The sequence below is a fragment of the Solanum pennellii genome, chromosome 10 (assembly GCF_001406875.1).
Source record: "Solanum pennellii chromosome 10, SPENNV200".
Lineage (NCBI taxonomy): Eukaryota > Viridiplantae > Streptophyta > Magnoliopsida > Solanales > Solanaceae > Solanum > Solanum pennellii.
In genome coordinates this window covers 75,634,223-75,648,328 of record NC_028646.1, presented here as the reverse complement: position 1 = coordinate 75,648,328, position 14,106 = coordinate 75,634,223, and the positions used below count along the sequence as shown (strand labels likewise).

The following is a 14,106-nucleotide window of genomic DNA, read 5'->3' as shown; positions in this document are numbered from 1 at the left end:
AAAAAAAATGGCTTCTCGTAGCTTTCTATTTATTTATGTGTTAGTCATGTTTTGTCTAGCAGGCATGGCGTTTTCGGAGTTGTCCGATGATTTCTACCACCATATTTGTCCCAAAGCTTTACCAACCATTAAACGGGTTGTTGTGGATGCAGTCAGAAAAGAGAGACGAACGGGTGCTTCTTTGCTACGTTTACATTTTCATGATTGTTTCGTTAACGTAAGTTTCTTTTAAATGTTTGGTACTTTGGTTGATATATACGTCGTTACTAATTATTGTATTTCTTTCTAAATGTAGGGTTGTGATGCTTCAATTCTCCTTGACCAAACTTCTACTATTAATAGTGAAAAGACTTCTCGTGCTAATAACAACTCTGCTAGAGGATTTGAGGTGATTGATAAAATTAAATCAGAGGTTGATAAAGTTTGTGGACGTCCAGTTGTATCTTGTGCTGACATCTTAGCTGTTGCAGCTCGTGACTCCGTAGTTGCTGTACATATTATATTATAACTCCCTTATTGCTTAACATAAGCTAAAACTATACTTATCTCTTGTCAATTTATTTCTTAACATAATTTTTGCATGAACAGCTACATGGACCAAGTTGGAAAGTGAAACTCGGAAGAAGAGACTCAACTACTGCAAGTAGAACCGCGGCCAATAACAATATTCCAACTCCATTTATGGACTTACCTGCACTTATCAAAAACTTCAAGAAGCAAGGTTTGGATGAGAAAGACCTCGTTGCTCTCTCCGGTGGCCATACACTAGGGTTTGCTCAATGTTTCACCTTCAGGAATCGCATCTACAATGAGACTAACATTGATCCCACCTTTAGAAGACAACGCCAAGCCAATTGTCCACGTAGTGGAGGTGATTCCAATCTTGCTCCTCTTGATCCAACACCAGCTCTTTTCGATTCAAAATATTTTAGTGACTTAAGGTCCAAGAAAGGGCTTTTACATACTGATCAAGCACTATTTAGTGGAGGAAAGACCGATGATCTTGTTGAGAAATATAGTAAAAACTTAGGGATGTTCTCGAAAGATTTTGCTAAGTCTATGATTAAGATGGGTAATATCAAGCCATTGACCGGAAAGCGAGGCCAGATTCGTGTCAACTGCAGGAAGGTCAACTAAGAAGTGGTGATGAAATAATTGCTTCAAAAATTTGTTTATTTTCAATTGTAAGTGTGATTTTTTTTAAAAAAATTAATAGGCTATCGCCTACATGTGTTGTATTTCATCAAAAAGGTGGAAACACAAGAGGGACCGAACCATACCTCCAAAATAATTGTAATTGTGATGTTTGCTAGTTTGGATTCTTTTGTAATGTCTTAAAACGAGTCAGTTTTGTATCTTGTTTTTTCATTTGGGGTTCACTATCTTTAAATTGTTTGACAATTATATTATAAAACAAATTAATTATTTACATAAGTTATTAAAAAAAATAGGTTACGTGCCCTTTCTCTTTGATTTATACCTTGCCTTTTAATTTACGAGCTACCTAAGGCAAATTTAATCTTAAAAGAAAAAAAGAAAAGAAAAGGAATAGCTATCCTTAACTACTCTCAGAGTCCTATTACAATCAATATACATTATATACGAGTTAAATCCATTTAAATGTACTGTTGTTCATCAAGGGAGAAGTAACTTGCTGCAGTTTTCTTTGTAGAAATATATTTATTTATTTTTAAATTAAAATAAATATCTCCAATTTATCGAAGTTTTATATGTCTTCATGAGAACAAATAGAAGAGGGGGTGTTGATTATGTATCTTTGTGTTGTACAAAATATTTGATTTGTGAGATGAATTGTTTGTAAAATAGAATTCCACATAAATATATTTTATGTATAAGATAAAATACAAACAATCACTATAATAATAACAACTTTTAGCGGTATTAAATATTGACACTAATAAAGAGTGCTAAAATCTTTACCGGCATTAGTTAAGTGTCATTAAAACCAATTTCGCTAAAGGCTTTAGAGACATATACAAAGAGTGATGTTGCCGCTAAAAATACATATTTAACAATAATTAAAAATTAAATACCGCTAATAGTCATTTTTGTTGTAATAAATATTTTATGTGATTGTATATTAGCTAATTGTATAATAAACTTGATGTCCAATTAAGTTAGGGGCGGCTGAGAAGCTTTAAAAAAAAAACAACTTTGGCCTTTGGCCCTCAATTTTAGGGGCCCCATTTATTTTTTTAGCTTAGATAGTGTTGGCACTCAATTTTGATCCTCCTAGATAGTAATTAACTAACGACTTTCTCGAGTTTAAACGGTTTAAAATAATTAATTTTATTTTTAAAAAAAATGAAAATAAATAATAATTAAAATTTTAGCTTGCAAGTTATTTTAAGTAAGGTTTTGACACTTATTTATATTGTTTTAGCTAATGTATATGTCTCGCATAATTATTATAATTTTATAAGTATTCAAAATCGAAAAAATAATAATGATAGTAATACTTTGTTTTATATAAATATTTGGTTAATTATTTTAAGATTATATTTTGAATCATTAGTTTATATTCGAATTAATTATTTTATTAACCTTAAGAAGCTTATTAATTAATTATATTAATTCGTCTCTTTTTAAAATTGTAATCTAGTTGGCCAATTACAATTTGGCTAAATTGGTTATATTCTAAAAGACCAATTTTTGGGTCATTTATTAGCCAATTTCCAATCGTTCAGCCTATTCCCTCCCATTCCAAACCTCAGCCCACTTATCAACAGCTGCCCCAGCCCATCACTTTTAACTCAAAATCAGGGAAAAAGCGTGACCCAATGTAATTCCCAGCATAATCCCAGCCCATCAAAAAGCACTTTCAGCAGCAACCCAACAATTTTCAACCCGACCCAATCGTGCTCTCTCTCCTTCACGCGAAAGAAGCAGCAAAAGAGAGGTACGGCTTTTTCGTCGACTTCCTTAACGTCCCCTTCATTCGTACGGTCACAGCTGCACTAGAGACACACGAGAATCGTCCTTGAGATGACAAGATTGCTCCACGTCGCCCTCCCAAGGACGGGTGAGTCGTTCTCAACCATTGATCGCTGTTACTCGATTGCAGGAATTTGCAATGAATTCGAGGATCGAAAAACTATTTCAGGATATCTCGAGAAAACAGTTAATAGTGAAAGAAGAAGAAGAATAGGAAGAGAGATTAGAAAGAGAAAGAATATTTTGTGTATTTTCATATCATGTATAGAATTGTATTACACTTTATATAGAATTAAAATTACAACTGAAATGGATTCAATTCATTCTAACTAATTCAATTATTTTGATTTCATGTGCCCAACTAACTAACTTTAACTACTTTTATCACTAACTAATAAATGAAATCTTTTTTCTATGTAACAGTACTTTTCCCCAATAGAAGATCCTTGTCCTCAAGGATCAAACAACGGAAACCTGGTCTTCAAAACAGTAGCAAATTCTCAAGTGGCATTATCAGCAGGAAAACCACACCACTTGACAAGCAGTTGAGCAACAACCTTGTTACCCCGCTTGACCATCCTTCGCTGCAACACTAACTCAGGTTCAGGACAATGGGGACTAGACAAATCAATAGTAGGAGGATAAGAAATATGTGTAGGCACTTCATAACACTTCTTTAAGAGAGAAACATCCACAGTAGGGTGTATTTTGACAGAACTGGGTAATAAGAGAGTGTAAGCAACTGGACCAACTCTCCGTAAAATCTGAAATGGACCATAGAACTTTGCAGCCAACTTATGAGAAGTATGGTTGGAAATAGTGGCCTGTTTGTAAGGTTGGATTTTGAAGTAAACCCAATCCCCTACATTAAAATTTCTGTCACTCCTATGAGAATCAGCTTGTTGTTTCATCCTCAGTTGAGCTCTACTAAGATGATGTTTAAGAAGTTGTAACTTTAGTTCTCTACTAACTAATGTACTATCAATCTCTGTTGAAGATGATTCCCCTGGCAGATACGGTAAATGGAGAGGTGGTGGTCGACCATACAAGGCCTCATAAGGAGTGGTCTGAATGGCTGAGTGGTATGAAGTATTGTACCAATACTCAGCCATTGACAAACAATTAACACAATTCGAGGCATCCTCATGACAGTAGCATCGCAAATATGTCTCCAAACACCTATTTAACACCTCAGTTTGTGCATCAGATTGAGGATGATAGGAAGTAGAAGTATTAAGTTGTACTCCTTGGATGGTGAATAATCCTTGCCAGAATGAACTCAAGAAAACAACATCTCTATCACTAGTAATGGTCTCAGGTAAGCCATGTAGTTGAACAACATTATCAAAGAACACCTGAGCAACCGACTGAGCAGCATAAGGATGTTTAAGAGGAATGAAATGTCCATACTTACTAAGCATGTCCACCACTACCAATATTACTTCATAGCCATTGGATTTAGGTAATCCATCAATAAAATCCATGTTAATTTGTGACCAAACCACATCAGGAATAGGAAGAGGTTGTAGTAAGCCAGGATATGCAGCAAGATCAGACTTAACTTTTTGACATACATCACACTTTTGAATAAACTGTTTTACGTCAGTCCTCATATGCTTCCAATAGAACAAAGTGAGAAGCCTTTTTAGTGTAGCCTCCACACCTGAATGACCTCCTTGAGAACCTGCATGCCATAATGTCATAATCTCTTTCCTAAGACTTTGATCCTTGCCAACTACAAACTTCCCTTTTCTTCTTAGGCGACCTTGGGACCAAGTAAACTGCTTATGAGTAGTGGGATCTGTCTGTAAGTCTGTAATGAGTTGTTGAAGTTCAGCATCTGAAGAACAACTATCTATTATAGCTTGGAATAAATCAGTACCAGTAGGAGACACCACTAAAGCTAATAATTCTGCACCAAAATCTCTAGAAAGGGCATCAACGACCTTATTATCAACTCCTTTTTTTTATTCAATCGCATAGTCAAATGGCATCAACTTGGTTAACCATAACAATTGAGAATTTGTGTGTAGTTTCTGCTCCATAAGGAACTTCAGGGCCTTTTGATCAGTCCTTATGATGAATTTTTGTCCTAACAGGTACTGAGACCACTTAGTTACAGCCTGGACTATGGCTAATAGTTCTCTATCATACACAGATAGGGCAGCATGTCGGGGAGATAAAGCTTTACTGATGAAAGCTATAGGATGTCCTTCCTGCATAAGAACAGCTCCTATGCCATATCCACTAGCATCTGTCTCCACCACAGAAGTCTTAGTGACATCAGGTAATGCTAATACAGGGGCCTGTGTTAATGCAGTCTTAAGTATGTTAAATGTTGTCTGCGCTGTATTTGACCATCTAAAATTATTCTTCTTAGTTAAGTCAGTCAATGGTTTGCTTATCATGCCAAAACCCTGGATAAATCTTCGGTAATACCCAGCCAACCCTAAGAAACCCCTTAGTTTTTTAAGAGTGTTTGGTATAGGCCAATTCCTTATGGCTTCAACTTTTTGTGGATCTGTAGACACTCCCTCAGATGTAATAAAATGTCCAAGGTATTCAATTCGTTGCACCCCAAAGAAACACTTGCTTTCCTTAGCTATAAGTTGATGCTTCACCATCTCTACCAAAACAGATCTCAAGTGTCTAACATGATCTTCCATAGTTCTACTGTAAATCAGGATATCATCAAAGAAAACAAGCACATGTTTCCTGAGATATTTCTGAAACACAACATTCATTAGACCTTGAAAAGTAGTTGGTGCATTTGAGAGGCTAAAAGGCATCACTAAGTATTCATAGTGTCCTGAATGAGTTCTGAAAGCAGTCTTAGGTACATCGTTTGATGCCATTCTCAATTGGTGATATCCAGACCTCAGGTCTATTTTCGAAAATATCTTGGATCCTCCCAACTCATCTAAGAGATCCTCAACAATAGGTATGAGAAACTTGTTTTTTACAGTGAATTTATTCAAATCCCTGTAGTCAACACACAGTCTCCGTGACCCATCTTTTTTTCCAACCAATACAACAGGAGATGCAAATGGACTACAACTAGGCTGAATAATCCCCTAATCTAACATCTGTTGAACTAACCCCTCAATAACATCCTTTTTAACTGAAGGATATCTATAAGGCCTCTTGTTCATAGGTTCTGTCCCACCTTTCAACACAATTCTATGATCAAAAACACCTCTTGAAGGTGGTAAACAAGCAGGTTCTTCAAACAATTTTTTAAATTCAGATAATAAGGCTAGAAGACTAGGATCACCTTTCATGTCCTGCACATTGTCTGTCTCATGAGCTTTCACTTTTTCACTTCCCATTGGCATTACTTGAATCATACAAAGTTGAGATTGATTACGTGACTGTTTTGCTAACTTCCCAGCACCAACAGTTAACATCTGGTTGCCAGCTCCCCTGAGTAAATGCTTCCTTCCTTTGTACCAAATTTCCATGGTCAGATTCCTGAAGTTCATCTTTATATCTCCTAAAGTGAGCAACCACTGGACCCCCAAAACTACTCCACAGCATCCAAGTGGCAACAGTAAGAAATCAGCTGTAAATTCAGCTCCTTGGAGTAACAAAGTAATAGTGGTCATCTTGTCCACCCTCATGTTGCCATTTGCTGCAGCATCCAACTGAGGTGAAGTAGACCTGATCTCACAACCTAGTTGACCAACCAACTCAGGTTCAATAAAATTGTGAGAACTGCCAGTATCTATCAAAATGTTTAAGCTCTTCTTTGAATGATAACCAGACACTTTAAAAGTTCTATATCCTAATGATCCATTTAGCGCATGCATAGATATCTCCATATGTTCTGCAGGTTGGACCATTTCCCTTGTATTTAATCCCTCCTCATGTATTTGCCTTTCCTTTTCCCCCATCAGACATTCACTTTCTTGGAATTCCTCTGTTTCATCTATTTCTAACAGATACAACTGTTTGGAAGTCTTACACTTGTGTCCAGGAATGTACTTCTCATTGCAAAAATAACATAATCCTTTTGATCGTTTCTCATTCATCTCCTATTCGCTTAGTGTTCTCCTGTTCATTCCTCTAGGCCCATTAGAACCCCCCAAATCCAGGTGTAGGAAGAATAGGTTTGCTGTTGTAATTTCTTTGTTCTGTGAATCTTCTTGAATTTACTTGAGAATTTATTTGTGCAGGTTGTCTAACTGCTGCTATATAAGCCTCTTGTAGCCTTGCACTTCTGTAAACTTGAGCCAATGTAGTGGGGTTAGTCACTTTCACAGCAAGATTTAGTTCATGCTTCAGTCCTCCAATGAAACAACTAATAGCATTTTCCTGTGATAAATTCACCCTTGTCAAATTCCTTTCAAATACAGCTTGGTATTCCTTCACACAACCTATTTGTTTAACCTTCTTTATCTCCTCCATGGGATCATCAAAATCAGTCCTAAACCTTTCAACCATAGCCATCACATATTCATTCCAAGTAGCAGGTTGTAAGTACTGTCTGTATCTCATGAAAGAAAGATGTCATTGGATGGCTTCTCCTTCCAGTTGCATTGCAGCCACTGTTACCTTTTCCTCTGCAGCTACATTTTCCATGGAAAAAAATTGCTCAATCTTGAACAGCCACGATCTCAGATCTTCCCTTGTAAACCTAAGGAATTCCATTCGGGGCCATCTTGAGAAGTTTGAATGATGGGTGTTGTAACTGGTAGGACTCTTGGGCCTGTGACTTCTCTCCTCAGAATGGTGAATTCTTTCATCAAGATGTCTTGTAGTTGAAGGACAACCTTCTACAGGAGTTCTCTCCCTCCCAGATTCTCGATTAGTGGTAAATTGTTCCTTCAATTCCATGACCACTTGATCCAACCTCTTCAGGTTTGTAACTTCCCCTGCCAACGTTCCCATTTTTTCTGCCAAATTCTGCATCATTTCCTTCAATTCCCCCATTTCTGTTGGAGAATTATCAGAAGATATTGTTCCTTTCGCCATTAAAAATCCAAGGATAGAAGGCTCTGATACCAATGTTACTCGATTGCAAGAATTCGCAATGAATTTGAGAATCGAAAAACTGTTTCAGGATATCTCAAGAAAACAGTTAATAGTGAAAGAAGAAGAAGAATAGGAAGAGAGATTAGAAAGAGAAAGAATATTTTGTGTATTTTCATATCATGTATAGAATTGTATTACACTTTATATAGAATTGAAATTACAACTGAAATGGATTCAATTCATTCTAACTAATTCAGTTATTTTGATTTCATGTGCCCAACTAACTAGCTTTAACTACTTGTATCATTAACTAATAAATGTAATCTCTTTTTTATGTAACAATCGCACCTTTCTTTCTCTAGGAATGAGTTGAATTTTTAGAAAAGGTGGTCTGTCCTAAATTGGTGAAGATTTTGGTTTCAAATTTTGAATTCATGGGCCTTGAATCCAATTTTTCATCCTCCCCCCCCCCCCCCAATTTAACAAAACCTTAATTCCTCTATATATATATTCTTTACTGTTCCTTTGAGAAGGGGGGAGAAAAATTTTTTCCAGAAGATTATTCTTAAGCAGAGAACACTCATATCAGTTGAAGAAAATAGGCAAGAATATACACGAAAAACACATATTAGCTCTATTCAGGTCAAAGATAATGCTTAGTATCCTCGATCATTGTTCGAATTCAAGTCGTGAAGTGGAGATAAGCCCCCCTTTGCTCGCCTTATCCCTAGTTCGCTGTCCGAAAAAGATAACATCTTCCCTTTGGATATATTTCTCGTCTTTGTTGCTTTAATGTGATACTGTTATTGTGTTGGTCGATGTCGTCGAGTTTGGTAGTTTAAACGTGATGTATTTCTGTTTTTTGTATCTCGTTTGGATCAAGCATCATGTGAATACTTCAGATGTTACATGTGGTTGGTTTTGTGCTTGTGTAGTTGGCTGTGTCATTTGTTAAGTGATCCCTTATTTTAGTTGGTAACGGAGTATTCGTTTCATTATAATATGAGGTTTATGCTGGGATTATTTTGGCTGCTCGTGTCCAAAAAGTGTATTTCTCAGTTTCTTCGATTATAGCAATTACGTCTACCTAAAATCTAAGCTTATTAGTTCTTAGTAGATAATATCATTTCCATAGTCTTGTTATGATCCTTAGGCGCTAAAGATTTGCTCTACTGTGTTGTGCATATTCTATGGTTTAGTTTAAATTTTTTCTTTTTCTTGTCCACGTTGATGGAATTTAGTTCTTCCAAACACTTTTTGGTATGAAGGTTTCCTTTCCGAGATAGAATCTGTAGTTCTTAAGCCGTCTCGAGTTTTCGCCTTTACAAGATTTAGTTTTCTCTAGTTGTATGCTTTTGTATGGCAATCTGTTAAGTTGGAGTCGGCATAAGTGATACTCTCTAATGGGAAAATAAGCTTACTTTCCTCTCTTTATTGTTTATATGTTGTGTATATTAATAATGGGCAGTAAATGCCTTTTCTTGGCAGCAACATTTGGCTATAGTTTTCTCCCAGCAACAAGCGACATGCTCCCTTTTTTTTTTCAATTTTTTATCACTTTATCACTAATATTCAATAGTTTAATGGCTACTGTTCACCTATTGCTTTGTTGTTTTTGATTTTTTTTTTTTTTTGCTTTGAAGTTTGACATGGTTAAACCCAAGTTTATATGATTTCCATCACCCCTTTTAGTGTTATATTACAAATTCTTATCGATTAATGTCAATGGAACCCCGTTTTAAGTCGAGATTGGATTAAGAAACTTTGTTGGTTATTTCCTTTATTTTGACATTTCGAGTAGCTGCTAATTCTTGTTCATCTGTTCTTTTTTCATGTGAAATCTCCTCCGAATCCTCACGGGTTATATCCCTTCTCCTCGCGTTTGCCTATTGGGCAATAAAGGCCCAGTACTCTTGCTTATCGAGTCTTCCAGCCTCCTAATTGAGAGCATAAGCATGTTGCTGGAAATTCAATTTCCCATCCCCTAAAAGTCGAAAAGTAGACTGATATACCGGCTGTATACATTGGTATACAGTTGGAATATATGGTATACAGTGTCAAAAACGTGCCAATACAGGGAAAACGTAGAAATACGAAGATATAGATTAAATTACAGGTTTGGGAGCTTGGGAATTATTGACATACATGACGTATACATAGGATATACACTCAATGTATGTCATGGAGGATGAAAATGGAAAGGGGCCGAAAGTCCAAGGAATAATTCAGCAAGCTCAATTGGTTCCTAAGTGGGCAAGACCTATTTTGGGTCATTATCTTAGAAATAGGACAGGTGGGCCAAAGCCCAACTTAGTAGAATTTGGACAAAATTGGCCCAAGTTCAAATGTTTCCTTTCTCTATCTCTGTATTAATTTGTTCTTATGTTAACTAACGCCTTTGATTATGATTTAATTAATTCCAAATGATAATCACCTCTTTCTTATCTTTATATACATATACTCTGAATTTATTTATATACATATAATGTTACTTAGTTTTTTATTCTACTTCTTGGTCTTTGTCAACCCTTAAGTTCATCCCTTTAGGTCATCCCCTTAGCTATTTTTCCGTAAAAAGAGATAATTAATTTTTAATGATAAATAAGTAAAAAAGAATTTATATATATACATATATGTGTGTGTTATTTTTATACAAGTCACTTGACCTTTATTTTGTTATTCTAATCAACCACCTTTAGTCACTCCTTTTAAAATAATTCCTTTCTTTGCACTAAATTAATTAATTAGCAAATAATAATAATTTTAAGTAAACAAAATGATAAAAAATAAACTTTAGTTGGAAAAGTTGTAAATTCAAGTCAAAGTAATTTTTAGTCAAATCGCCGGTTAACCGCGAGTTAGCGGGCATTCCGAGGGCCTAATATCTTCCCAAAATGTATATTTAAACTTCGAACCCTTTTCAACTGATTTTTTATCTGTTTTGAAATCTTTGAAAAATAATTGTAAGTTTTCTTGATTTTTACTAAAAAAAATCAAGTGGCGACTTTGTTAAGTTGAAAAGTCGATTTTTCTTAAATCATAAGATTAATTAATTTTTTAAAACTTAGTCATTTTTTCATTTATATATATTTTTCATAAAACAGATAGGATTAAATTTTTTTAAAAAAATAGAACAAAGACTCAAAATGACCATTAGGCATTAATGAGACAACTGACTTACTTTTTTACCTTTTCAATGTGTATTTCTTTTTTATTTGTACAAGTTTTATTTTTTTTACCTTATACTTTTTTCTAATTTTATTTTTATGTATTTTATCATTATCTCTTCTATTTCTTCTCTCTATCATTTTTCTAATCTTATATCTATCTTATTCAAAACTTACTAATTTACTTGTTTTATTGATAATTTCAATTTTAAAAAAATATAATTTATGTTTTAAATTTGAAGAATAAATATATCACAACAATCCAATTCAATTCCGAAAATCAAGTGTTCATAATTTCAAATTTGATATATCATTCTAATTTCTAATATTACCTTTATTTTATATCTTATGTTTATTATATATTTTATTTGATATAGTAAATAGTGTTTAAAATATTTGTTAGATTTTAATATGTCAACTAAAAAATATGAATTCGGTCATTCAAAACTTAAAAGAAAAAAAAGTCGATAACTTGATAAAATCATACAAGTAGAAGACAATAGTCTATTTGAGATACTTAATCAAATAAAAAGACTTGACCCTTTTCTAAATGCTTACGGTGCTTATAGAATAATGTTAACAATTCCTGTAATAATCGCCTCAACAAAAAGAAGATTAAGTGATTTGGCTTTATTATCGATTGAAAAAGAATTATTAGAAGAGATTGACTACAAAAAAATTATTAACAACTTTTCATCTCAAAAATCTAGAAAAAATATATTTTAAAAAAACATTTATAATTTTTTATTTTTTTTAAGGTCTCTAGTTTAATTTTGGCCTTAACCAACGGATTTGAGCCGTCCCCTGAATTAAGTATACGCATGGCAAATAGAGTCCATATATTACACTTGTTGCTCAAGTATATATATATCCCTCTTCTTGTAGTAACTTAAATAGCAAAAACAAGTGAAAAATATTAGTCTCTTACTGTGTAATTTATACATGCATTAGTTTTTTTATAACAATGTGTTCCTTTTGTTACTCTAATCACGAAATAATAATTAGGTTAATATATTTATTTGGAATCTCAACTTTGACAATTCAGAGAATCGACACTTTAATTAATTAATTGCTAGCAATTCTACCGTAAAATTTTCTTCTTTTTCATTATATTTATTGTATTGTCTTCAATAAAATGAGCAATAAGCAAATTGATAATATTATAGGCCTGGTGGACTAATTTGACCTTCAATATCATAGAAGTAGCACCTGAATATTCAGATAACTACTCCCTCCCTCCATTATTTTATTTATCCGTAATAACTTGATATATCCTTTAAGAAGCAAATCAAATAATTAAATAGAATAATAATTTTATTATATTATTCTCTTAGTATAATAGATTACATGCATTGCGAAATATTTTAGAAAAAAAATTATACTTAATAAGTGGAATAAATTAAGTGATAAATTATTTTTAAAAATTAAACAAGTAAAAATAAATATTCATTTTTGATATATATAGTGGATGAAAGAAGTGCTAATGAAAGTGGAGTACTATATACTATAATTTTGACAAAAGGAGATATTTGCTACATTCTAACCAAGTTCATTAATACAAATTTCATCCTACAGAATCAATATAAACAAATTAAAAGAGACATAAAACGTATTATTCAAACATAGTTGTTGATGTACTGTGTCACGTATCTTCTCCATCAATATTTTGTTTAAAAGATTTTTTGGTGAGACACGTTATGGCCATGGGCCATTAATTGATTAATATTGAATTAACGTACCATATATATATATATAAATAATAATTAATGAATGAGCCAATAATAAACTAAACCAAAGGAAAGTTTCCACTCTTTTTTTTAATGAACTAATAAAGACCTTAATATTACTCCCTCCGTCCGGAATTTTTTGTCATGGTTTCTATTTTTAGAGTCAAACTATAAAAACTTTGACTAACATTTTAAGATGTTTTTTCATCATATTAATATGCAAAAGATTGTAATTTATAGTACTTTTCATATATTTTTAGAATATCTAATTTTTTTGTATAAAATATCGAATTAATGTAATCTAATTTACCTTTGAAAAATAGTTAAATTAACTTTCGATAAACACAACATGACAAATAATTCTGGACGGAAAGAGTAACTTGCATCATTATATATAACTTAATACTAAATTGCATGTTGTTAACGGTGATGAAATTTTTTCTAGGATTGTTATTTACTTTTTTATATTTTGACTTTTTCTCGAAATTTGTAGTTGGTAGTTGCTCATAATGAATCAATTTTTAATTATTTTTTGTTAATCTCTTGAGTTTCACTAAGAGGAGGTTTTTGGTACTAATTAATTAAATTCATTATACATTTTATCGCTCCATCAGAAATAGTATTTGAAATTATATTAAGTTCATATTTACTCGAAATTAAAGGGTAATTTAGAAATCTAAAAAGTTATAATATTTTCACAATTAATTGATTAATCAATTTATAAAATTATAACTGCATACTTTTGAATAAGAATTTTTTTTATTTTTTTAAGGCGATAGATTTAATATAAAATAAATATTATAGTTGATGATTGTAATTATTTATTTGATTGAATTCATCCGGTCAGGCTTTCACCTCAAGTGGTGGTTGCGGAGAGTTTATTTGCCAAGTCAAAACTGATAGTCTTTTAAATATTTCGTGCATGTATTGATTCAACGTACTACAAAATTAAAAATCGTTTTCTTAATTAGAAATTGTCAAAAGTGTTGCTCAATCTTGTGAGAGTTGCTAAACCTACAACTATTGTCGTGTTACTGTAGTCAACTGTAGGGGTGGTAAAATAGATAAATAATATGAGTATTCGTTCATATTATTCATATTAAATGAATGAGATATCTAACTCATTTGAAAATGATTAAAAAAATGAGTAATACTCATATTACTGATTTAAAAATGAATAGTTAAATGGATAAAATGGATAAAAGCAAATAAAAAAAATAATAAAGGGTTGAATGATAAAAAAATCTATAAAAAAATATAAAACTTTTTTTTACATTTAATTT

The 14,106-nt window shown here is 32.8% G+C and overlaps 1 protein-coding gene across 2 annotated transcripts in view; it reads left to right on the top strand.

The window, feature by feature from the left end:
* LOC107032554 (cationic peroxidase 1-like) overlaps nt 1-1,401 on the top strand; it is a 22,424-nt gene extending 21,023 nt beyond the window's left edge. The window contains exons 2-4 of one of the 2 annotated variants that reach the window (XM_027912199.1): nt 8-217; nt 296-388; nt 589-1,401. In XM_027912199.1, coding sequence (XP_027768000.1) covers nt 8-217; nt 296-388; nt 589-1,137 — 852 coding nt within the window. In that variant the 3' untranslated portion in view covers nt 1,138-1,401. Of the gene's footprint in view, nt 1-7; nt 218-295; nt 491-588 lie in introns of both variants that reach the window. The other variant, XM_015234161.2, reaches the window with a different exon arrangement.
* The last annotated feature ends 12,705 nt before the right edge of the window (nt 1,402-14,106 follow it).